This window comes from Lucilia sericata, unplaced genomic scaffold (genome assembly GCF_015586225.1).
Source record: "Lucilia sericata isolate MDLA Ls3-8-SP2 unplaced genomic scaffold, ASM1558622v1 Contig000107F_arrow, whole genome shotgun sequence".
NCBI classification, from domain to species: Eukaryota; Metazoa; Arthropoda; class Insecta; order Diptera; family Calliphoridae; genus Lucilia; species Lucilia sericata.
The window spans coordinates 77,619-105,314 of NW_023994139.1; the positions used below are offsets into that span (position 1 = coordinate 77,619).

The following is a 27,696-nucleotide window of genomic DNA, read 5'->3' on the forward strand; positions in this document are numbered from 1 at the left end:
GGATGTGTAGTTCACTATTGTACAAAAATACAATTTTGCAGAAGATATTTATTGAAGAATAAAGAATCAATTTATATATTTAAACACGACTAACCCAGTAGTTAAGTAAACATATCAAACGAAATAGTGTTAGCAAATTTTTTTAAAAAAATGTGGTTTAAAAGGAATCAGATTTTAACGCAATTTTAAGAGAAAAAAATATTATTTCGTCCCAAATATTAGAGACTCTTCTAATAATGTATAATAAAAGAAATTCAAAGTTTTACCTTTTAGTATCTTCGTTTTGTGTAGATTCTTTGATGCATATGAATTTTATTCAACGTTTAGCGATTGCCGGTTTGTTGCGATAGCGGTTTGTTACGATAGCGTTTTGTTACGATAGCGGTTTGTTACGATAGCGGTTTGTTACGATAGCGGTTTGTTGCGATAGCGTTTTGTTATGTTAGCGGTTTATGATTTTAGCGGTTTGTTAGATTTTACCTTTAATACTTTCCTATAAATTTTCCTTTTTATTTTCTGTCTAAAATCATTTGATGAAATTTATTAAAAAAAACTAGCTGGCCCGACAGACGTTGTCCTGTCCAAATTAGAAAAAATGTTTATATTCGATTTGTGATTTTAGATAAATCGAAAAAAGTGAGCGTAAAAGTGGGCGTGGTCAATTATTCTTTCAGTAAAACTTTAAATTTGATTACTACGAACATGTTTTAAAAAATTTAGCCAAATCGGTGCAGCCGTTTTCCGATTTTAGATAAATCGAAAAAAGTGGGCGTGGTAAATTTTTCTTTCAGTAAAAACTTAAATTAGATTACTACGACCATTTAAATAAAAAATTTAGCCAAATCAGTGCAGCCGTTTTCCGATTTTAGATAAATCGAATAAAGTGTGCGTAAAAGTGGGCGTTGTCAATTTTTCTTTCCGTAAAAACCTAAGTTGGACTATGACGAACATTTCAGTAAAAAAATTGTCCAAATCGGTCTAGCCGTTCTCAACTGATGCAATTACCAACGAACGACAATTGATTTTTATTTATATAGAAGAAGAAGATAAGAATAAGAAGAATAAATTATATACCAAAACAACTGGCAACTATAATGCAATAAAAAGATATATAAACGACTGCTATAACATGAAAACTATAAAGGATATTTGCAACCATATCGGAGCCTTAAATTACCGCATTTCTAAACCTGTACCAATAAATATACCGATCTATCCAATTTTTGTAAAAATTAATTATGCCACAAATTATACACCAAAACAAAGTGCAACTGTAATGCTTTGAAATGATGCATAAACGATTGTTCTGGCATGAAAACTGTCAAAGTTATTTGCAACCATATCGGAACCTCAAATCACAGCGTTTTTAAACATAGAACAACAATTCTACCGATCCATGAAATTTACAATTTTTTAGAAGAACACATTTTGCCACAAATGATATACCAAGTTAAAGTACAATCGTAATGCATTAAAATGATGCATAAATGATTGTCATAGCATGAAAACTGTCAAAGTTATTCGCAACCATATCGGAACCTCAAATTACCGTCTTTTTAAACCTGGGAAAATAATTCTACCGATCTATCCAATTGTCCATTTTCTAAAAATACATTATGCAATAAATTATGTACCAAAACAAATAGCAATTTTAATGCTTTAAAATGGTGCATAAATGACTGTCCTAGCACGAAAACTGCCAAAGTTAATTGCAACCATATCGGAACCTCAGATTACAGCGTTTATTAAACATAGAACAATAATTCTACCGATCTATCAAATTGACCAATTTGTAAAAACACACATTATGCAACAAATTATATACCATATTAAAGTGCAATCATAATGCTTTAAAATGATGCATAAATTACTGTCATAGCATGAAAACTGTCAATGTTATTTGCAACCATATCGGAACCTCAAACTACCGCGTTTTTAAAGCTGTGAAAATAATTCTATCGATCTATCCAATTGGCCATTTTCTAAAAATATATTATGGAATAAATTATATACCAAAGCAAATGGCAACTATAATGCAATAAAAAGATATATAAACGACTGTTATAACATGAAAACTATAAAAGTTATTTGCAACCATATCGGAGCCTTAAATTACCGCATTTTTGAACCTGTACCAATAAATATACTGATCTATCCAATTTTTGTAAAAATTCATTATGCCACAAATTATACACCAAAATAAAGTGCAACTGTAATGCTTTAAAAAAAGTGGGCGTGGGCAATTATTCTTTCAGTAAAACTTTAAATTTGATTACTACGAACATGTTTTAAAAAATTTAGCCAAATCGGTGCAGCCGTTTTCCGATTTTAGATAAATCGAAAAAAGTGTGCGTAAAAGTGGGCGTTGTCAATTTTTCTTTCCTTAAAAACCTAAGTTGGACTATGACGAACATTTCAGTAAAAAAATTGTCCTAATCGGTCTAGCCGTTCTCAACTGATGCAATTACCAACGAACGACAATTGATTTTTATTTATATAGACTAGCTGGCCCGACAGACGTTGTCCTGTCCAAATTAGAAAAAATGTTTATGTTCGATTTGTGATTTTAGATAAATCGAAAAAAGTGAGCGTAAAAGTGGGCGTGGTCAATTATTCTTTCAGTAAAACTTTAAATTTGATTACTACGAACATGTTTTAAAAAATTTAGCCAAATCGGTGCAGCCGTTTTCCGATTTTAGATAAATCGAAAAAAGTGGGCGTGGTAAATTTTTCTTTCAGTAAAAACTTAAATTAGATTACTACGACCATTTAAATAAAAAATTTAGCCAAATCGGTGCAGCCGTTTTCCGATTTTAGATAAATCGAATAAAGTGTGCGTAAAAGTGGGCGTTGTCAATTTTTCTTTCCGTAAAAACCTAAGTTGGACTATGACGAACATTTCAGTAAAAAAATTGTCCAAATCGGTCTAGCCGTTCTCAACTGATGCAATTACCAACGAACGACAATTGATTTTTATTTATATAGAAGAAGAAGATAAGAATAAGAAGAATAAATTATATACCAAAACAAATGGCAACTATAATGCAATAAAAAGATATATAAACGACTGCTATAACATGAAAACTATAAAGCCGTTCTCAACTGATGCAATTACCAACGAACGACAATTTATTTTTATTTATATAGATATATTTTTAGAAAATGGCCAATTGGATAGATCGATAGAATTATTTTCACAGCTTTAAAAACGCGGTAGTTTGAGGTTCCGATATGGTTGCAAATAACATTGACAGTTTTCATGCTATGACAGTAATTTATGCATCATTTTAAAGCATTATGATTGCACTTTAATATGGTATATAATTTGTTCCATAATGTGTGTTTTTACAAATTGGTCAATTTGATAGATCGGTAGAATTATTGTTCTATGTTTAATAAACGCTGTAATCTGAGGTTCCGATATGGTTGCAATTAACTTTGGCAGTTTTCGTGCTAGGACAGTCATTTATGCACCATTTTAAAGCATTCAAATTGCTATTTGTTTTGGTACATAATTTATTGCATAATGTATTTTTAGAAAATGGACAATTGGATAGATCGGTAGAATTATTTTCCCAGGTTTAACTTTGACAGTTTTCATGCCAGGACAATCGTTTATGCATCATTTCAAAGCATTACAGTTGCACTTTGTTTTGGTGTATAATTTGTGGCATAATTAATTTTTACAAAAATTGGATAGATCGGTATATTTATTAGTACAGGTTTAGAAATGCGGTAATTTAAGGCTCCGATATGGTTGCAAATATCCTTTATAGTTTTCATGTTATAGCAGTCGTTTATATATCTTTTTATTGCATTATAGTTGCCATTTGTTTTGGTATATAATTTATTATTATCATATATGTATATCCACCATCAGCATCTATCGTATAAATTGAGGACTTTATGGATAAATCCTTTTATTATACTACGGTTAACTAATTTGCTATTTTATATGTAGTAGGAATAATTGTGGACCAATCGACATAGATTTCGGTTCTTAAAAAACTGTTTCAACAGACGGGCGGACATGGCTATATCGTCTTAGAATCTAATAAGAACCTAGAAAAAATATATACTTACAAACGGAATCACAAAATCAATATACCCCTAATATTTTTATACCCATCAAAAAAGATTGGGGTATATTAATTTTGTGATTCCGTTTGTAAGGTAGTAGACCCACCAAATTATATATTCATTCGTGAATCTTGCTTTTTAGAAAAAAATGAATTAGTGTGGCCTCCAGTAGGTTAGTGGTTTGTTATAGTCAGACCTGACGTCGTGCGTTCGATTCCCACCTGAGGCATTGGTTAGGAAGTTCTCAACGGGACCGATGCAGTCCTAGAAGTATTCCTTTGAATTTTATGTAGCATCCTCATTTAAAACTAACTAACTTACTAACATTCATGAATCAGAATTGTTGAAATACATAGAAACTTAATATTTTCTTAGAACAAACAATATAAACTTTGGCACAACAAGGTTAGAAATGTTTATAAATTCATATGCATGACATCAAAATTATCTCATCCTACCAAACTTGGACCAAAATTTAAACCTACCAACCAAACTACCAAAAGTCATTTTAGAGAATTTAAACTACCAATTTTGGTCCAATTGGACCAAAGTGGCAACGCTGAACACAACTACTTCTTTATAATGTTATAATAATATTTTAATCAAAATTTCATTTATATTTGTAAGAATATATTTTCATATTAAGTTTTATTTTTGAAGAAAATAATATAAAACTCAAGAATAACTTTTATTTTTCAAGCAAAAATATAAAACTTAAAAATGATTTTTATTTTTCAATGGAAAAAATAAAACTCAAAAATAATAATTATTTTTGAACAAAAAATAAAAATCAAGAAATAAGTTTTATTTTTGAACAAAAAAATAAAACTTAACAATAAGTTTTATTTTTGAGGAAAAATTTTTGCTTGAAAAATAATTATTAAATTTTAAGTTTATAATAAAACTTATAACAGTTACTGTCTCTGATTTTTTTTACTTTATGAAAAAAAAAACTTGCAATTAATTTCACTTATTATTGAGCGCACTTTTTAACGTCCAGAAGCTTTGTAATCTTACCAAATACAAAATTTACATGGCTACGCTTGACCTATATTAACTGGCTATTCCAATAAAGCCATCTTTATTTTTTTCCTCTACAATCTGCCTTTTAACAAAGATACATACATCCCTTTCTATCAAAATTTATTTAGTTAATTATATCTATTTCACTCCCATTAGAATTCCACACATTTGTCACGCCCACGATATAACAACTAGATTCCAATACAAAAAGGAAGCATAAATTCATCATTCACAATAGTCATCAACAAGTAAAACCTATACGAACGTTTACCAACACTGGACAACATATGTTTCATGTTTACAATGAAAACAAAAAACATTTTGGTATAGAAAGTATCGTTCCACAATATTTTTTTTTCAAATTTAATAATTTTCTTTTCTTTTCAGGTAAAAACAGCGGGGCTTAACTTCGATCCGTATGTCGGGTGGTCGCACGAGCAAGGTTTCCCCCCTGTTTGCCAATGGTCTACTGCGCATTGGCAATCCCCACTACTCAAAGAAAACTAGACCATTCCGACTAAAAAATAACAAAAATATAAAAAATCTGTAAGGCGCTGATGTCGCTGGCCAAGCCGGATAGTGCTCGAAACTCGTCCCACTAAGGTCCCCCCACGCAAATTTTTTTTCGACATGCACTCTACAGTCGGCACCCCCAGAGTTCCACCGCAACTAAATATGAGTTTTTAGAAAATATTTTAAATTTTAACTATTAATATATTAAATTAATTAAACGTGGAATGTCTGAAAATCATAACTATAACTATTGAGAAGACATCGTGTGCGATCACTCTAATGTATGAATCAGTGTTGCCACTTGCAATATTTTTAATTTTATTTACATTTAATTTAATTCAAAAATAATAAACATTTTAAATATTAGCTTGTTAAATTTAGTTATTTTTATAAAAAATATAAATAACACTTTGCAACAAATTTTTGGTCTTCGAATCTTTCCCGAGCAAGACCAACTGGAAATGAAATAGACAATTAATAGACCCAATTCCCCAAAGGGTTTTAAAAAGTTAGCTCGTATTGTTAATTTATAGGCATTTTAAACCAAACTTTTATCAGGTAAATTTTCTTATATGTAGTATTAAAAAATGTTGAGCAGACCCTCTCTGATTTTGATGAAATTCGGTACACGCATTGTTTTCACACATTAAAAATTTATTTCTAAGAGTTTTTCTAAAAAGGGTTAAATTTGATATTGTATAATATACATATTATATTCTAACATATTTATCTTATTTATGTGTCGTAGTTTGACAATATTTTATTTGAAATATTAAGGTTTTAAAATAAGGATAATAATATCAAAAAATGTCCTTGAGTCAAGGATGTCTTAAGAACGGTATCTCCCATATTCCTTTGAAAATTAGTTTATAATATCAGCAACAACATATAAAAAAATAAGAGTTAAACCATCCATAGAAATTCTAATTTTAGTAAACTAATCCGTTTTACTTCTGTACAAATTTGAACATTTTTGAAAATTTTTAGTACAGTATCTACTAACAACTATTGAAATAGGAAATTAAAGCCAACAATTTATAAACATTAATATATTTAAATATCTTAGACTTTAAATAGTCAAATATAATTGAGCAATTTATATATTGACTTATTTCATTGGATTACATACATATAAAATACATATATGGGAAAATTGTTCACAAAATTGCAAAACTTTAAGTGGCTATAAATTTAAAACTAGAGCTAACTTTTTTAAACCTTTTGGGAATTTTGGTCTACTAATGCTCTACTTTCATTTCCCGTTGGTTTTATTCGGGAAAGATTTTCTTGTTGAACATTGTAATTAAATAAATAACTATAAAATAATATATAAAATAAGGAATATTTCTCAGATAAACACATTTTTTAATAGTCAATTGGGTGTTATTTCGCCAAATTTGTATAAATTATTAAAGTATATTTGTTAAACATATTTATTTCAATATTTAATTAACAAATATTTTAAAAATAAACATATTTATTGTTAAGCAATATAATAGAAACAACATTTAGGAATCATAAATATGGCAACACTAACAAAAAAATGTCACACGCCTTTTGAGTCTCCATCTAAACTAGGGCTTCGTTCCCGGGAAGCATCGGGAAAAAATTCCCGGGAAATGTAGTGATTTTTAGCTTCCCGATTTTCAGGAATTTTAGTCGGGAATCCCGGGAATTAAAAACTAGTAAAAATGCAACCCTTCTTATTGTAACACATTTTATACAACAAAAATAGACAGGTAGTCCTTCAAAAAGTTGCCGCCGGGACACTTGAATACATACTCATATGTATGTATTTATAAAGAAAATAATAAAGTATTTTATTTACTTTATTTAAATAAAGATTGGCTATCGTGTCCTCAGCTCTACTAGCGTTATCTCTAAAATATCGTTACCGAACTACCGTTATTTTATATTATTTTTAAATAATTTTTCCTATATTACACCTTTCAAATATCCTCTTATCTCACTACAATTACCACTAAAATAACGTTACCGAAATAATCCAAATACCGTTACCCTTATCTTTTCACTGCTTCAAAACTATTGCCAACCCTGATTTTATATATATGTACATACATATTTCTAAGTTACATGATATGTTAAAAAAATTCAAAAAACATCGCGTAAACCCTTTTTTTATTTTATCGGGAATTCCTGGGTTCCCGGGAATGTGAATTTGGAAACCCTAATCTAAACGTTCATAATTTTACGAACGGAATTCAATCCCATGTCTATATTAAACTAATGTTTATTATGCTAAACGTCAAATTGTTATCATGACAAAAAATTAGCAGGTACAGACAGCATTTATTAGTGTTTTAGCGTCGTTATGATAGTGTTGTCTAAACAATTGTTTAGACAAAGTTGTCTTGATAACAAACGTAATTATATTGAAAAATTTCTATAGAATTTTGTTTTTGTGCAATTAAAATGGATTTTTAACATAAGTTTTAGTAAAATTAGTGTTTATTTACAAAATTTTCATTTAATTTTAATTGTTTTTATAAAATATAGCATTATTTCAGTAAAATTATCTTAGCATTATATTAGCATTTTTTTACCCCTATGCAAAGCTCTAAAAGAACTCATTCCCTAATTCTTTTTTTTTAAATTGAGTTATATTTTAAAGAATTAACCATTCTTTAATCTCAATTCCTATGATTTAATTCCTAGAATTAATTCTTAAAGCTTTCGATGTAGTTGAATGAATTCTCTAATGAATTAATTCTTATAGAATGTTAAATTCCTTCTGAATGAATTAATTTTGTTTGCATTCAATCTGTTACAAATTGAATTAAAATAAATTTCAACAATTCCTATTGATTTTTGAATTCCCTCTGAATGATAAAAATTTTGTTTTAATTCAATCTATTAGAAAATTAATTTAAACATTTTTCCACCATTCAATTTGAAATAGATTGAATGAAAGTTTTGTTTTAGAATTCAAAGGCATTCTGTATATTAACAATTGAATTAAATTTTTTTTCAATCAATTTGTAATAGAAGGAATTAAACAGACAAGAATGATCATGCAATTGAATTCATTCCCATAAAGAATGAATTCTCTTAGGAATTAATTCTATGGAATATAAAGCCAAGGAATTCAGCTTTAGAATGGTACATTCAAAGAATAACTTTAAAGAATGGTAAATTAAAAAATGTAAAGCCGAATTAAAAATATAAGGGAATTAATTCCAAATAGAATTCATTCTTTCCCAAGCTTTGCCCCTATGCATTAACATAAACAAAAAACTGACAATTTTTCGGCCGACGTTTTGTGAAGTGCTGTGATAAATATTTGTCTAATATAGACACGGGATAAAAGAGAATTGAGAAAAAAACCCTGCGACATGTCCCCTCAGTCGAAGCGATATGACCACACATCAAATTTGTTGGCCAAAACTCACATGTACACCCAGTAAACAAATTTTTCAGACATGTATGATGTCAGAAATTTTCTGAAATAATTCTTATACGTTACAGAATTTTTAACGAATTTCTAAATTTCCCTTAAACATTTTACAGAATAATCGGCAAACTTTTTGTTAGACTTTTCTGCACATTTTCTGAAGTACTAAACGATTAACATCAGACTTGCTTGTGTTACGAACCTGTTATCTCGGGAGGCCAGAATTTACCCTGCCAACTTTGCGGCGTCATCTCATAGGAGGAGTTCTCAACCCTCTGGCTGGATCGCAACAAGAAAAAAAACTCTGAAAACTAAAATTTCCAAACACTTACATCGTTTTGGTAAAACCACTCAATAGGGAGGTAGGTGTTGACCTCCAATCGCCCTTTTCCCAACCATGACTGTTGCCTTTCCTGTGTCCATTATCCACAGTCCCATTAACCCACCATTCGTCGCCCTATCTAAATCAACAATCCCCTAAATAGTAATTACTCAAATTTCTTCATTTTCTTAGCATACATAACATAAAAATTTTATTGACATTGGTTTAATCTTAGTCATATATAACGTATTTCTTAACTTTTCTAAACATTCATACTTAATCTTATTCATTAATTCCTAATTTATTATTTCTTTTATTTGGCCGTTACTTTTTGTTTTCAAAATTTTAGTTTCGTATCGATTTTTTTATAACGCATATCTTAAAAAAACTGAATAATTATATCTTTCTTTAATTCTTATTTTCTCATTTTTTTTTCTTAGTTAGAATACCGGATGTTCGCTTTCTAGTTTCCTACGCCTACATCAGATGTAGTTCAAAGCTGCCAAAAATGAACAACATCCCTCCAATGACACGCTAATGTAAAATTCATAGGTTTTACACCCGAATTTGAAGCACTTCGGGTTACTAGTTGTGATGAAAATTCTACATCTTTTTCCACACTTTTTTTGCTGGGAAACGCTTATGTAAATTTCATTAATTTTTCATCAAAATTTGAAGTACTTCGAATATGTTGTTGGTAGTGACTTTTCTACAGCTCTTTTCTCATTTTTAACTGTGTTTTAATTTGTAAGTATATGTTTGGTTTATAAAAGCGAAAAGTATGCAATCGCATTTTTAGATGTGATTAAGATGTCGTTTGTAAAGTATGACATCAATTATTTTTTGCTGGGAACATACAATACTACACTCTCAAAGGACACAATATTTTGTTCACAATAACACAACTTAAAATACTTAAAACTAATTTATTTCTAACTTATTAATCTTATTTTTTTATTGTTCTTTTTTTTATATTTTGGATATTTTTTTTTCTTTTATATCGCCTAATGGCTAGACTTGGCTTTCTTATTTTTCTTTCGCCAATAAAACATAGTCTTAAATATTTTCTTTTATATTGCCTAAAGGCTGTTGTTTTGCTTTTGCAAATCAATATGGCTTTTGTTATGATTGTCAGGTGGTTGAGTGAAACAATGGAGTTTAATTCTAACCCAAAGTTAACCTTTATTTAAAAACAATAATTAATAATAAAACAAATAACAAATTAATTTAAAATAGTTAACGCGTATATGACTGTGTGATGTTTACTAGACGACTTAACAATGTACAATAAACATAACAAAAAGTAATAGCGGCAAACTATGTATGTATGACAATATAAAAGTATGTATATAAGACAATATAAAAACGACAGTTATAATTTTAGTACGAAGAACATAGAAGTTGCTTATTTGGGGTTGCCAACATCTCTCTTTCTTTTAAGAAGATGATAATCTGGAGTCCATACAGGAGGATGCTTCCTACGATTTGACCTTCGAAGAGCTGGGGAAGCTTCATCTGTTTGAACTCCAGGATCTGTTGTTGAATTACTAGTCGATGCACATTCTTCTAATGTTGACGTTAACTTTTTTAAAGTTGTCGGTTGACTATTCACGTTTGTTGAACCAGATGGTGAAGTAACTAGAAGTGGATCTTGAACAGGTTGCAATTCATCTGTAGATGTAGTCTGTCCATCAGTGAGTGGTACATATTCAAATTCATTGTCTCTCATATTTTGATCTCTAGGAGGAGTCTGTTGAGCTGTTAAATTGAAATAATCAAATAAAACATCATTAGCTGCTATGTTCTCAGATTCAGAATAACGAGGTCTTAGTTGGTTTGTATGAGATCTAACTGCACGAAATTCAGGAATGTTTTCGATTTCGACTTCGTAATTGACATTTCCGAGTTTTCGTTTGATAATACCTGGGAACCATTCAGATTTATTTAATTTGTATAATTTTGCGTAAACTTTCTGACCAATATTGTATATCCGCTCTTTAGCACCATTACGTTTGTTATATTGTTCTTCCATTTTCTCGTTTCGTTGTAATTGGGATTCTGTTGGTTTTTTAAGTAGATCAAGATTAATCCTTATTTTTCTCCCCACGAACAATTCAGAAGGCGATTTGCCACCAGAGCTAGGATTTGGTGAAGAACGATAACATTTTAAAAATGTTTGTAGATTTTCACTAGCAGTGCCCATTCCTTCGAGTTTTTTCAAAGCGCGCTTTAAAGTGTCAACGAACCTTTCTGCCTGACCATTTGATTGAGGGTGGTATGGAGCTGTGAATTTGTGTAAAATACCATTTTCTTGACAAAACTTGAAAAACATGCTGCTGGAGAACTGAGTTCCATTATCACTCACTATTAATTCAGGGTTTCCAAACAATGAAGTGAAATCGCGCATACAATTTATAATTGAATTTGAAGAAATCGATTTAATTTGATAAATTTGTGGCCACTTCGAAAATGAATCTACTATTACGAAATAATAAAAATTATCAACAGGACCGGCTATATCTATATGAACTCTTTCCATAGGTTGTTTTGTTAATGGCCATGAATAAAGTGAAGTTTTTGGTAACGATTTTGCTACTGAAGAGCATTTGGTACAATTCAGTACATACCTTTTAATTTCATCATCCATATGGGGCCAATAAACATAACTGCGAGCCAGTGCCTTTGTCCTCTCGATACCATGATGACCTTTGTGTAATTCTTTTAGAATGCGTTTTCTAAAACAGCTGGGTATTATAATACGCTTCCCGTACATAACACAATCATCAACAATACTTAAATCTTGTTTTCTCGAAAAATAACACTGAATATCAGAAGATTTTTCATTTGGCCACTTACCAGTTTGTAAGAATTTTATAAGATCTTGGAGATTTGAATCCTTTTTAGTTGCAGCACAAATCATGTTGAATGTTAACGGCAAGGCATTTGTGATATCGTTAATTACCTTTTTGATGTCATCTTCCAATTGAATACAAGCGATGATAGTGTCTTCGTTTGGTTTTGGTACATTGAAAATTAGACGAGATAAAATATCAGCTGCTCCGAATTCATGAGTTGAAATGTATTGCAAAGTAAAATCGTATGACATGAGTGTAAGAGCCCATCGCTGGAGACGGTTTGCAGAATGTGCCGGAATTCCTTTTTTATTTCCAAAAATTGAAAGCAGGGGCTTGTGATCCGTTTGAAGAATAAATTTTCTACCAAATAAATATTTATGGAATTTATTTACAGCGAAAACCAGCGCCAATTTTGAGAGTAATTTTTCTCAGCTGGAGTGAGAGAGAAAACATGACAGATGTATGCACCCAGTCCAACGTTTGAGGCGTCAGCTGCTACTTTGATAGGAAGCTTTGGATCAAAGTGAGTAAGCAACAAATCAGATGACAGAAGCTGTTTAAACCGTTCAAAACTGCGTTGACATGAAGATGACCAATTCCATGCTGTGTTTTTCTTGAGTAAATTATCCAAAGGATCTCTAAGCTTTCTCATTTCATGTAGAAATTTACCGTAGTAGTTAATTTATTTTTATCTGGATAAACGCCTTTTTTGTCGAAATGGTAACCAAGGTATGTACACGAAGTTTTAAAAAATTTGCATTTTTCAAAATTCACTGTAATGTTGTATTTTTTTAAACGTTCAAATACCTGTTTTACAGCTGCTATATTTTCTTCGCGTGTTGGTGTAGCTACAATAACATCGTCCAGATAAGGAAAAACGCCTTTAATACCAGAAATAATTGATTCCATACACTGTTGAAAAGCACCAGGAGCCGATCTCACACCTGGGCCAAGCCGATTAAAAGTGTGCAAGCCACGATGAGTGTTAATAACTAGTAGTTTTTTCGTGTCATCGTCGACTTCTATTTGCATGTAGGCATTATTTAAATCAATTATTGAAAATATTGAACAGTTGTTAAAATTTATAAAAATTTCATCTGGAAGAGGTAGTGGAAACGTGTGAGGTTCTAGCTGATCATTTAGTCCAGTGGAGTAATCCCCACAAATACGTAGATTACCAGAAGCCTTTTTCACCACCACAATGGGTGCAGCCCATTCAGAAAAATTTATTGGTGAAATGATACCTTCACGTTCAAGTTTTTGAATTTCACTGTCTAGTTGATCTTTTGCTGCATACGCTACTTGCCTTTTAGGACGAAAAACAGGAACGACTTGTGGTTTAATTTGTGGGTGAACTTTAAAATGAGTGCAGTGTCCAATTTCATTCCTAAAAACTTCTGGGTATGTTTTACGCAATTCAGATTCTGTGAGTGTGTTGTTAACTTGAAGTTGTTTACACGATGTATACGAATCAATTGGTTGGTTCCACAATTTAAATTGTTCCATTAAGTCAGAACCGAAAAGATTCAAATCGGGAAGTGATGATACCAAAATGTTGCAAGTTTGGTTTTGATTAGTGATAACCACTGTTGGCTCGCCGCAGAGACAAAATAAATAATTTTAACAGCACTCAATTCGATTTATTTTCAATATTTATTTTTTATTAATTAATTGCTTAACCAAAAGGTTCAAGTAGAAACAGGAATACAAAGTATGAGAGCGCTTTAAAATTTTATTGTGTTTTGCCTCGTCTTACATACTTATACATGTGTATATAAATGTATACGAATACTAGCAAAAAATGAGGCAAAACAAAATAAATAAGTTAACATTAAAGGAGATGAAATAAACAAATTGTAACTCTTATAAAAGTATATATGCAAAATGAAAGTTAACCAATTGTGGACGGCGGCAACATTCCCCCACCCGTAAGCGAGTCAAGGGGTACGAGCTTGCTCATGATCATCGCCGACGTTCAAAACAGCAGGTTTTCATCAACAACAATGACTATGGCACCGACTGATACTGGGGGTACTTTAGAAAACCATTTGCTTCTACGGGAAATTACCGGAACGTATTCCTTCAACCAACGTTGCCAAAAGTGGTCGGCAAATTATTGTGTTTGATGCCACCGCTGACGTAAATTTTTATTATCTTCAAAAAACGGTTTGTAGCCATCACAGCTGCCAAGCAATAGATGATTCGGGGTGATAGCATCATCATCTTCGTGTTCAATTGAGACGAATGTTAGCGGCCGAGAATTTATTATCGACTCTATCTCACACATCGCGTTTTTTAGTGTTTCGTCGTTTAAATTTAAGCTGGGATGTAAAACGTAAAGAACATTTTTCACCGATCGTATAAGCCTTTCCCAGGCTCCACCCATATGTGGTGCACCTGGTGGGTTAAATATCCATTTAGTTTTTCCAAATGCGGATGATATATTAGACAAATTAATATCTTTTACTTTGTCGTTTAACGCTTTTTCTGCTGCTTTAAAATTTGTACCATTGTCTGTGTATATCTCTCTAGGTACACCACGCCTCGCAATAAAATTGCGTATACATAAAATGCACGAGCTGGTATCTAAGCTGTGAGAGATTTCTATATGAATAGCACGTAACGTGATGGTTGAAAGGCAGCAATATCTCGTCATCGTGATTGTTGAGACGTTTAGCACGGCTTTGACATCTTATGATTCCGTAATCATCAAGATAGGTGTTCAGGCGGTATAGTTTACTTGATTTTTCGACACTTTCTCCATTTTGAAAGTTGTTGAAAGTTTCTTGGGTCTATGCGCAACCACTGTAGTACGGTCTTAGAGTCTGACCACCAGTATGTGGATGATATTCGCAGACGGCGAATCTGTTTTATTTTGTTTGCTAGTCTTACGCCAATAAGCGCCGCTTGCAGTTCCATTCTTGGTATTGACAAAGGTTTTAGTGGCGCTACTTTGGCCTTAGAGGCGATAAGCGTGACGGTAACAACGCCGCCGGTTTGCACAAGCAGATATCCCCACAAATCTCAATTTTTCCAATGCGAAAAGCCAGAAGTATATCAACTAAGGGATTCAGCAAATCCGGACCACTGAGCAAAAAATCATTTAGTGATATTCCGTTTGACTTTGCCGGTTTGTTAGGGTTGAATGTTAAGAAAATTGGGAGATACCATACTCTTTCAGCATGATTCGCAATTTCGGCCGGACTTAATTTTTCGGCGTATCCTTTATCAAGCAAATTAGTAATTTGAGATTGCATCTTTTCTAGAAGCGATCTATCTTTAACGGAGGCACATAAGCCGACGAAAAGCGTTATCGTAGCTGTTTGGCAACTGTTGGTGGCTATTTTTCCACATCAAACCAACCTCGTAGCGTTCACCTATTTGTTTACATGTCGACTTCAATATTTCCATTGCACGAGAGTCATCTGTAGATAGTAATGTAGACGGAATTGGCTTTTCCATGTTAAAGTACGTTTTCACCAACTCGTGAAGCCCTTCGTAACGTTTTTGGCACACACAAGTGTGGATGTTCAGCATATACTGAGTTGAGCTGTTTGTCTTACCTCCCTGTATTGTCCAGCCAAGACGTGTTTTTGTTGCTATTGGTTGCTGCCAACCGCCTTCCCGAACTTTGATAGGAACTGCCAGCTTCCAATTATTTGCACCAATTAAAATCATAGGCCTTGCATTATTATACGATTGTATCGGCAAATTTTTTAAGTATGGGAACCTTTTGGCCATTACAGACATGTTGATACTTTGAGATGGTAACTCCAGGTGCTTAACTGTATGAACATTCAAAAGCTCAAACTGCGCATTGTTTTGTGTGTTTGACACTATTAAAGAAGTTCTGACGGAATGATTTTCTTCACGCGTTGTCCCGCCAGTCCACTGTAGGCAGGCACAGGGGGTCAGGGGTACCATCTAATGGCAGGTTACCAAATATACTCTGATCTACTAGAGTGACAGACGAGCCTTCATCTAGAAATGCAAAGGTATTAATAATTTTATTTTTTAAATTAATGCGGATTGGCAATATACGAAATAGCGGTCTATCCTCGCCGTCGTAGTGGTGTGTATTAATTTGAACATTCCGCTGAATATTATCGTTTTCATTCGTACTTACAGTTTGGGATGTCGACTGACTTTCGGTGTTCATAACCTTGTGTAACAATGGATGATGTTTGTACTTACAGCCAAATATACCACATTCTTTGATCTTATGACATTTTCCTTTGTGCTGGTTAAGACAATGGCGGCACAAATTATTTTGCTTCACTAAATTCCATTTTTGGTTTAGCGGTAAATCATTAAAGCTGCTGCACTGATGTACTTTTTGATCCGCAAGCTTACATACAAGGCACAACTTGCTTGTAGTGTTGTTAATCTGTGTGTGAGTATTTACTGAAGCACTTCCCTTGCCAAAGTTTGGTGTTACTACCTTGCTGGCCGCTTCAGCAATTTGGTAGAGCCACACGCTAAATGATTTTACTATTGGAATTCGCTCATCACGTTGATACATTGCCCAATTCAATTTGTGCTGATTTGATAACTTATCTACAAGTTCTTTCACCAACATTGGATTATTGAGGTGAGAATCAAGTCCACATGATTCCATTGTTGCACATATATTCTGTACATTCAGGGCGAACTCAATCTTTGCATCTTTGCATTTGCAGTTATCTTTGCATTTTGTATACTCGCATTCATTTGCATTTGTTGCTGTTGAAAATTAATTGGCATTGATGCTGTCTGCGTTTTGTATGTGTAGATAGGAGCAACTGTATTAAATACTGTCGGAATTGTTGCTGGTAGAAATATATCTGCTGTAGTCATATTATTACCCGTAGACAATGGTCTATTCATAACCTCGTGTTCCGTGGTAACAGATAAGTTTGATGTAACGCCGTTCGAACTTTGCGCTGATACGGGAGCTACTACGGGATGTGCTGAAATTGCTGTTGTTGTTGCATATGTTGACGTGCTTGGAATAGTACTGCCTGTGGCGGTAACAGCGATCGGTGTTGGAGTTGTTAGTGGTATTATTACAGGTGATGACGATGAGCTAGGAACAGTTTCAAATCCCACTGTGTGATTAGGGGCAGCAGCGACCGATGGCGTGTGTTCGCAAATATCGCAGTTCCAACTATAATCGGCCACATTACTATCCACTCCTACACAGGAGTAGTGATTCCAGTTATCGCACTTGTCACACATCACCATGTGATCATCATCCAACTGGTCGCATTTTTTGCAACTATAACCGGCAGCAGTTTTGTCTCTTTCCATATTAAATTTGCAAACTCAAAATTTTTAAACTTTGGCAACAAATTTTTTAAAGAAAGTTTAAGAACAATAAAATTTTAAAGAAATGTTGGCTCGCCGCAGAGACAAAATAAATAATTTTAACAGCACTCAATTCGATTTATTTTCAATAAAGGTTCAAGTAGAAACAGGAATACAAAGTATGAGAGCGCTTTAAAATTTTATTGTGTTTTGCCTCGTCTTATGAAAGTTAAAAGCCAACTAACTAAAAATTCCCTTTTCTTTTGTCATTTATCCCATGCAGTTTAATGCGTTTAAGATATCTACGTGACAAACTCAAAGGGTCCGTTAGTTTTTACAAAAGACATACATACTTATACATGTGTATATAAATGTATACGAATACTAGCAAAAAATGAGGCAAAACAAAATAAATAAGTTAACATTAAAGGAGATGAAATAAACAAATTGTAACTCTTATAAAAGTATATATGCAAAATGAAAGTTAACCAATTGTGGACGGCGGCAACAACCACTGTACACTGAAACTGACCTATTATGTTAATTTCATTTGTAGAAGCATCTCTTGGCTTGTGCTGAGAAATTTTTAAAGTTGGTTTACCAATTTTTACCCAGTTCTTCTTTGAGATGATCGTGACATCCGAACCAGTATCATGTTGAAGAGAGAGATTTACATTGTTAATTTGTAGTGAAATGTATCGTCTATTTTTACATGCTGCTGTGGTTGCATATACGCTTTTTATTGTTTTACGCGTTTTCTTGAAATTACTTTTATTTTGATGTTGCTGATTATTTTTGCTTATATTTGGCTTTTTATCTGGAAAGCATGAGCAAAATCCTTCCTTATGTCCAACTTTACCACACTGTGAGCATTTGTGTGTTGTATAACCACAATCTGTGGTGTACGTTGCTTGGAACTATGAACTGAGTTGACATTTGGATTTTCCTTTGTTGAAACATCGCGTTTAAGACTGTTGATTCGTTCTACTTCAGAGACTAAATTATCCAAATTCAACTAATTTTGTTCAGTTTCAGACTCTAGTAGAGTCAAAAGACTCGTTTTATATTCTTGATCCTTATGCGATCGCCTCTAAATCTGTCATATTCAAAATTGGGAAGGTGCCGATTGGAAGGGCTGCTACAACAAGCCTCGAAAAGGACACTAAAAAACCTAAGACCACAGCATCAGTATCCACTACTGATAACGTTGAGGAGTCAAATCCTAAAATCGAGGAATTTACCATTAACTCGCCAGAAGAAAGTGTAGTTGCCCTTTCCAAAATTGGGAAGGCGCCGATTGAAAGGGCTGTCAAAACCGGCCCCGACAAGGACACTAAAACACCTAAGACAGTACCCAAAGCATCATTAGCAAGTACTAGCAACGTTGAGGAGTCAAATCCTAAAAGCGAGGAGGAAATCACTCACCCGCCAGAAGACAGAACAGCAATGCTCTCCAGAATTGGGAATGTGTCTATTAAAAATATTGCTATTCCTATGCCTGATAAGGACACCGCAGTGCCATCAACAGTACTCACTGCATTAATAGCCACTTCAGGCTATCCGGAGGAGTCAAATCCAAAGAGCGAGGAGGTGACCACCAACTCGCTGGAAGACAGTTTAATGGATGACCATGATTGAGGTTATCCAAATAAACCTCCATCGGAGCGAAACAGCTACCAACGCTCTGATGGCTAAAATCAACACAGGTAAAATACATATAGCTTTAATCCAGGAACCTTGGACGATTCGCAACAAGGTTTCTGGATTAAATCACGTAAATTTCCAACTTTTCTACGCTGATACAGGATCTCGCCCGAGAACATGTATCTTATGTCACAAGAACTTATGTTTTCTCCTCTCAACAGGATTATCAACATCGGATGCAACGGTGCTGAAGCAAGGTCGTGGCAACATATTCCTTGCATCTATTTACCTGCCTTTCGATTCTCCGACACTACCACCAACGTCGGATCTGATGAAACTGGTTGAAGAGGCACAAAGGAAAAATAAGAAAATTGTAATAGGTTGTGATGCCAACTCGCATCATGTAGCTTGGGGTAGTACAAACACCAATCGCAGGGGACAAGCCCTCATGGATTTCTTTAATACTAAAGACTTGATAACATTGAACTTAGGTAATAAAGCTACCTTCGTCAATAGAATCAGAGAAGAAGTATTAGATATAACTATATGTTCAGAAGAGCTTATAAACGAAATTCAGGATTGGAGAGTTTCGGACGAGCACTCCTTTTCTGATCATCGGTACATAAGATTCAAAATACTAAGGCCACCACCAAAGCCGATAAAGTTTCGGAATAAGTCTAAAACTAATTGGACAATGTTCGGGACCTTACTAAAGAACCGTTTAGGTCAGGACACTTTTCAATGTCGAAATAAAGAGGATATAGATGCCAAAGTGGAAACGTTCACAAGTGCCCTGGTTGAATCGTTCGAGGACAGCTGCCCTCTGCGAGAGCGGAGATCTGCCCAGGAAAAACCCTGGGTAACTGGGGAGATCCGGAACCTTGGGAAGACTCTTCGCAAACTATTTAACCGGGCACGGCGTAAAAAGACCGCAGTATACTGGGATGAGTATCGTAATAAACTTGGTGAATATAAGAAAATCGTTCGAAAAGCCAAACGAGACTCCTGGAAACTTTTCTGTGAACAGGTAGATAGCGTAAATGACGTATCGAAGATAAAAACAAGTTAGAGTGCTATATTCTTCTGAACCGAATCTTAAATACCCTCCACCAGATACTTTTATATTAATACTTTTCTAATTGATCAAACATTTGTAGAAATAAGTTAGGTAGGTAGGTAGGTAGGTTGATAGGAGGATGTATACTACATCAAATCCGAAGAAATACACCTAGGCCACTATCGGGCCTGTTGTGCGCTCCAATTCAAGAAAAAAAAAAAAAAAAAAAAAAAAAAAAAAAATTGTTCACTGAATGTATTATTTTTCCATGTTCAGAAACTCAGTTTCCTGGACGTAATTCCTAAGAATCTTCCAATCGGTGTTGGTTAAGAATGTTATTTCTGGAATAACATCACTTCCAAGATACTTGGATCTAACTTCGACGAATGCCTGACAATGGCAAAGAAAGTGCTCCAGAGTTTCACTGTCCTCTCCACATGCTCTACATTCGTCTGAATTCGCACGTCCAATTTTGTATAGATGTGCTCGTAATCCTGTGTGTCCACTGAGAATACGTACCATCATACTAACCTCAGACTTGCTCATTTTGAGAAGATTTCTCGTCTTGCTCTCATCAGGGTCACCCCATAGAATCTTTGTGGTTCTACCCACCGTTTCATTATTCCAAGAGGCCTTATGGGATTCTCTCATCCATATTTTTAATTCAGCTTTTGTTGCGTCGAATGGTTTTGCGTTTGTCAGGTTAACTACATCGAGCTCCCTTCCCTTTAAAGCTATTACATTCGCCCTTTCGTTGCCGGCTACTCCCGAGTGGCCTGGTACCCATATGATGTGAACCTTACCTCTGGGAGAGTATTCAGTTAAAGCTTTCTTACAATCCAATACGGTCTTAGATTTAATTCTATCACCTGATATCGCACAAATTGCCTTCTGGCTGTCGGTAAATATATTAAGCCCTGTGGGCGCCATATTTATTCTAATCCAATTTACACATTCCGTTATTGCTCGTACTTCTGCCTGGAAGCTTGTGTTATGATTAGGTAAACGGTGGTATATTTCTGTTTCTGGGTCTTCAATATAGAACCCCAGACCCACTTTGTCCCCTAATTTAGAGCCATCCGTGTAGCAACGGATTCCTACTGGTATTTGCTCTAATGTTCCGCTTGACCAAGACATTCTATCTGGGATTAGTGTTTCAAAGTTTCCGACATATTCAGTGTCTGGTATGCGATCAGGCACGTCCGATGAATGTGTATAACCTTCCAATGTGTCCAGTATACATTGATGACGTGTCCTATAACCGTTTTTGGCCAGTTCGTCTAAAGTAAAGAGCCGTTCGGCTGTAAGCGCCGCCTCATATCTTATATATGTTTCAATGGGTGGAATATCTAGCAACGTTTCCAGAGCCTTGGTTGAAGTAGTACACATGGCACCACTTATACCCAAGCAGCATGTACGCTGAACTCCCTGTAGTAGTTTGATATTACACTTTTTGTCCAAAGCAGTCCACCAGATTATTGAAGCATAAGCTAGAATTGGTCTAATTACACTTTTATAAAGCCAATTTGTCATAGTAGGACTAAGACCCCATTTCATGCCTATGGTTCTCCTACATATCGCCCAGCACCGATGTGCCTTGTTGATCCTATCCTCTATGTGGTGTCTCCATTTTAATTTCCGGTCAAGTATTACACCTAAGTACTTAACTTTGTCTGTCACCGGTATCTTCTTGCCCAAGAAGCAAGGTTCAGTATATGTAGAAATTTTTGTCTTTCTTGTGAAAAGACAGATTTCCGTCTTCGCCGGGTTAACATTGAGGCCTCTCGGTTGAGCCCAGCTCAAGGCCGTATTCAGAGCCTCCTCAGCTCTTCTACACAAGTAATTTGGATCCTTTCCCTTTAAAAGTATTACGACATCGTCTGCATAGCAGACAGGTCTAAGTCCTTTCTCGGTTAGGGTCCTTAGGAGGCTATTAATCGTGGTGACCCAGAGTAAAGGTGACAAAATGCCACCCTGTGGTATACCGCGAAATACCTTTTTCCTGATAGTTATATCGTACATCTCGCAGCTTATCCATCTGTTCCTTAGCATGTAGTTGATCCAGTTACGGAGCACCCGGTCAACATAAAACTGGTCTAGGGATTGGATAAGGGTATCAGTGTGCACGTTATTGAAAGCGCCTTCGATGTCAATGCATACTGCCAGTGTATACAGTTTGCTATCGAAAGATTCACTTATGTAGTGGACAACTTCATTTAAAGCGGTCTCCACCGATCGTCCCTTTACATAAGCATGCTGCTTATATTTAAGGTCATTGTATGGTATGCTGCTTTTAACCATGCTATCGACTATCCGTTCCAAGGTTTTAAGTAGGAAGGACGTAAGACTTATCGGTCGATAGGACTTAGGTGTCGCATAGCTAGGTTTCCCTGGTTTGGGTATAAATATTACCCTTGCATCCTGCCATTTAACTGGGGTATATGCCAATTTTAAGCATGCAGTGAATATCTGTGACAGATGTACGGAAACCAGTCCCGCCTCCATCTGCAAAAGTGCCGGGAAAATTCCATCCGGCCCTGCAGCTTTATAGGGAGCAAAGCTCTTGATTGCCCCTTTAACCATGTCAGTTGTAATAACTATTTCCGTGTTACCCTCCCCTTCCTCCAATATCGGTTCATCTATGTTATTCGATATACCGGGTGGGAAATGAGAATCCATTAGGAGTTTCATTGTCTCCTCCATATCCTCAAGCCTCCTGCCCGTGTCATCGATCATAGATTCCGGTTGGACATGAGTTTTGGATAGGAATTTTTTTATCTTCGATACCTCATTTACGCTATCTACCTGTTCACAGAAAAGTTTCCAGGAGTCTCGTTTGGCTCTTCGAACGATTTTCTTATATTCACCAAGTTTATTACGATACTCATCCCAGTATACTGCGGTCTTTTTACGCCGTGCCCGGTTAAATAGTTTGCGAAGAGTCTTCCCAAGGTTCCGGATCTCCCCAGTTACCCAGGGTTTTTCCTGGGCAGATCTCCGCTCTCGCAGAGGGCAGCTGTCCTCGAACGATTCAACCAGGGCACTTGTGAACGTTTCCACTTTGGCATCTATATCCTCTTTATTTCGACATTGAAAAGTGTCCTGACCTAAACGGTTCTTTAGTAAGGTCCCGAACATTGTCCAATTAGTTTTAGACTTATTCCGAAACTTTATCGGCTTTGGTGGTGGCCTTAGTATTTTGAATCTTATGTACCGATGATCAGAAAAGGAGTGCTCGTCCGAAACTCTCCAATCCTGAATTTCGTTTATAAGCTCTTCTGAACATATAGTTATATCTAATACTTCTTCTCTGATTCTATTGACGAAGGTAGCTTTATTACCTAAGTTCAATGTTATCAAGTCTTTAGTATTAAAGAAATCCATGAGGGCTTGTCCCCTGCGATTGGTGTTTGTACTACCCCAAGCTACATGATGCGAGTTGGCATCACAACCTATTACAATTTTCTTATTTTTCCTTTGTGCCTCTTCAACCAGTTTCATCAGATCCGACGTTGGTGGTAGGGTCGGAGAATCGAAAGGCAGGTAAATAGATGCAAGGTATATGTTGCCTCGACCTTGCTTCAGCACCGTTGCATCCGATGTTGATAATCCTGTTGAGAGGAGAAAACATAAGTTCTTGTGACATAAGATACATGTTCTCGGGCGAGATCCTGTATCAGCGTAGAAAAGTTGGAAATTTACGTGATTTAATCCAGAAACCTTGTTGCGAATCGTCCAAGGTTCCTGGATTAAAGCTATATGTATTTTACCTGTGTTGATTTTAGCCATCAGAGCGTTGGTAGCTGTCTCGCTCCGATGGAGGTTTATTTGGATAACCTCAATCATGGTCATCCATTAAACTGTCTTCCAGCGAGTTGGTGGTCACCTCCTCGCTCTTTGGATTTGACTCCTCCGGATAGCCTGAAGTGGCTATTAATGCAGTGAGTACTGTTGATGGCACTGCGGTGTCCTTATCAGGCATAGGAATAGCAGTATTTTTAATAGACACATTTCCAATTCTGGAGAGCATTGCTGTTCTGTCTTCTGGCGGGTGAGTGATTTCCTCCTCGCTTTTAGGATTTGACTCCTCAACATTGCTAGTACTTGCTAATGATGCTTTGGGTACTGTCTTAGGTGTTTTAGTGTCCTTGTCGGGGCCGGTTTTGACAGCCCTTTCAATCGGCGCCTTCCCAATTTTGGAAAGGGCAACTACACTTTCTTCTGGCGAGTTAATGGTAAATTCCTCGATTTTAGGATTTGACTCCTCAACGTTATCAGTAGTGGATACTGTGGTCTTAGGTTTTTTAGTGTCCTTTTCGAGGCTTGTTGTAACAGCCCTTCCAATCGGCACCTTCCCAATTTTGAATATGACAGATTTAGAGGCGAAGTAAGCCCTACCTTTATTCTTGGCAAGACTAGCCATGGATTTCTGGTCGATACCTATTACAAATAAAGTTCCCTCAGGTTCTTCTTTCCTGTAAAAGACATCCCATTTTTCCACGGCCAGCTCAGCATTTTGACCTCCAAGAATTTCCAGTATACGTTCATTAGCCAGTTTACTGCCCCATCCTTTTATGTAGACAGTGGACTTTAGGAGCACCGGAAGCTCGCTCTTCTTTGCCAGTCCCAGCCTAGCGCCGTCCCAGGGAGGAGGGATACTTTCCACCAAGTTCTTTAGGGTGCTAACACATTGGTGAGATGCCAACCTCATCAACATCACGCCCATGCTGAACTCGCAGCTCTCGCTCTCTATTGGTTGTTTGCCCTTTGAAGCTATTGCATGGTCCACTATCTTATTGTTGACCAGGTCTTCTATTTTACTCTGTTGGTCTATTGGAATTTTGCCTGTCGGATTACCGGCATCGTAAACTGCATAGCAGAGATCGTCCCGGTGCCTACTTCTGGCAACTTTGGCGTAAGATGGCGGCTCTTTACCTTTTCCTCCGTCTAGCTTCTCCTTCCTCGTTTTTCGGGGCTTCTTTTGAGATTCCCTTACCTTCGAGGTTGATTTCGCCGACGTGTTCGTCTTCGGAATATCTGGCTTGGCGTTGTCACCCTTACTCGCAGGATTCTCACTTGAGATTCCTTTGAGTGAAGTATGGCTTGGCTTCGACTGTGTATTAGAAGACGGGGAGCTCTTTTTCTTCTTAGGCTTATTCTCAGTTGTCAACTCCTCGGGTGACCTGATCCTTTTTGCCTCAGATCTTGTGAGAGAGTCCGATTCCTTTGGAGTGTCGTGGGATTGACTAACTATGATTTCCTGAAGCATCTTTTTCAACTTCCTCCTCTGTGCTCCAGAAAGTCTTTTCTTAGTAATAGGTAGTTTAGCTATGCTATCACTCACCTCTTTCACCATTTGCTCTACTTCATCCTTTTTGGGATTTGCTATAATGGTATTATTATTATTATCATCTGAGGATTCAGAGTCGGAACCCTCACCTATATTTAAAGGCTGAGGTAGCTTAGAGCTCTCTCCGAGTACATCCTTCTCTTTCACCCCTATATTTTTGCCAGCGGCATGCTGTACACTTGACGCATTGTCCGCCACGGAGGCCAAGGTACCCACCTCCGTAGTAGTATTCTGCTCACGATTGCAGGATGACGACGACACGTGACTCGCGAGTAGATCAACACTTGCCGCCGGTACTGGGTTATTTAGGCCCTGCACCGTAACTTTTATCTTTTTATTTTTATTTTCCATATTTGTTTTTTTTTTCAGTTTTTTGGTCCGCGGGGAATATAATATTCCCAGGTGGTGGACAATCTGCCCTCCCTCAGCTTAAGTGAAATTAAAGCTGGGAGAGGACAGATGGTCCATCACCACCCCCTATAAGTTAACTCATATCTTAAATAGAAAAATCTCAAGATTTAAACAGCTTAAATATATTACAATTCCAAGATTTATTGAACATTACAAACGCCATTTTCTTTATATTTTTATAGCGCTTAGCGATATTTAGAAATTTGCATGTATGCATGTGTGTGAAAGATTTAAGGATTTTCAAAATACATATATATAATTTTGTTCTCCACAAATTGATAATGCAACTAGTTAAATACGGTTAAAGCGCTTTCAGGGGCAGGACCTAGTATGGAAGATATGACCAATTATAGACTGATCGTAAAAAATTCTTTAAGCAAAATTTCTGTACATAAAAGCTATGTTTCAGTAAAATTTTGTATCTATATCGTAATTCAGTAATAAGTAATGTGTGTTTAAGTGATTTTCTGAAGGGAACCTTGTATGGGACCATACAATGTTATGAACCGATCATGAAAATATCTTGAAATAGAATTTTTGTATACAAAACTAATATTTGTGCCAAATTTTGTATCAATAGCTTGACTTGGTAATGAGTAATGTGCGTTTAACAGATTTTCGTAAAAGGACCTTGTATGGGAGCTATGACCAATTATGTATATAAAGAAAAAATTTCAAAATTCTGTATCCATATCATTATTTGGTAATGAATATTGAGCATTTAAGTGATTTTCAGGAAGAGACCTAGTATGAGAGCTATGACCAAATATGGGCCGAACGTAAAACAATTTTATAGTGTAATTTATGTATATAAGAGCAATATTTGTGCTAAATGTATGGATATCTTATTTAAGTAATGAGTTATGCGCGTTTAAAATTAAAATTTCACAGTAATATTTCTGTGCATATGAGTAATATTTGTACCAAATTGTATATGGATATCTTAATTTAGTAATGAGTTATGCACGTTTAAGTGATTTTCGGGAGGGGACCTTGTATGGGAGCTATGACCAATTATGGACCGATCGGAAAAACTTTCACAGTAATATTTCTATGCATATGGACAATACTTGTACCAAATTTGATATGGATATCTTAATTTAGTAATGAGTTATGCACGTTTAAGTGATTTTCGGGAGGGGAGCTATGACCAATTATGGACCGATCGGAAAAACTTTCACAGTAATATTTCTATGCATATGGACAATACTTGTACCAAATTTGATATGGATATCTTATTTAAGTAATGAGTTATGCGCGTTTAAGTGATTTTGGGGAGGGGACCTTATATGGGAGCTATGACCAATTTTGGACCGATCGGAAACAACTTTCACAGTAATATTTCTATGCATATGAGCAATACTTATACCAAATTTTATATGGATATCTTAATTTAGTAATGAGTTATGCGTGTTTAAGTGATTTTCGGGAGGGGACCTTGTATGGGAGCTATGACCAATTTTGGACCGATCGGAAAAAAATTTCACAGTAATATTTCTGTGCATATGAGTAAGATTTGTACCAAATTTTATATGGATATCTTAATTTAGTAATGAGTTATGCGCGTTTAAGTGATTTTCGGGAGGGGACCTTGTATGGGAGCTATGACCAATTTTGGACCAATCGGAAAAAAATTTCACAGTAATATTTCTGTGCATATGAATAATACTTGTACCAAATTTTAAATGGATATCTTAATTTAGTAATGAGTTATGCGCGTTTAAGTGATTTTCGGGAGGGGAC

At 35.2% G+C, this 27,696-nt stretch overlaps 1 protein-coding gene across 1 annotated transcript; it reads right to left on the reverse strand.

Annotated features, from left to right (window-relative positions):
* Positions 1 to 10,755: 10,755 nt before the first annotated feature.
* Positions 10,756 to 13,746, reverse strand: LOC119600197 (uncharacterized protein K02A2.6-like). Its single transcript, XM_037950294.1, is given in 3 exon segments — positions 10,756 to 12,617; positions 12,620 to 12,886; positions 12,889 to 13,746. Coding segments are annotated over 3 exon segments (2,952 nt in total). The 5' UTR covers positions 13,712 to 13,746.
* Between the last annotated feature and the right edge of the window lie 13,950 nt (positions 13,747 to 27,696).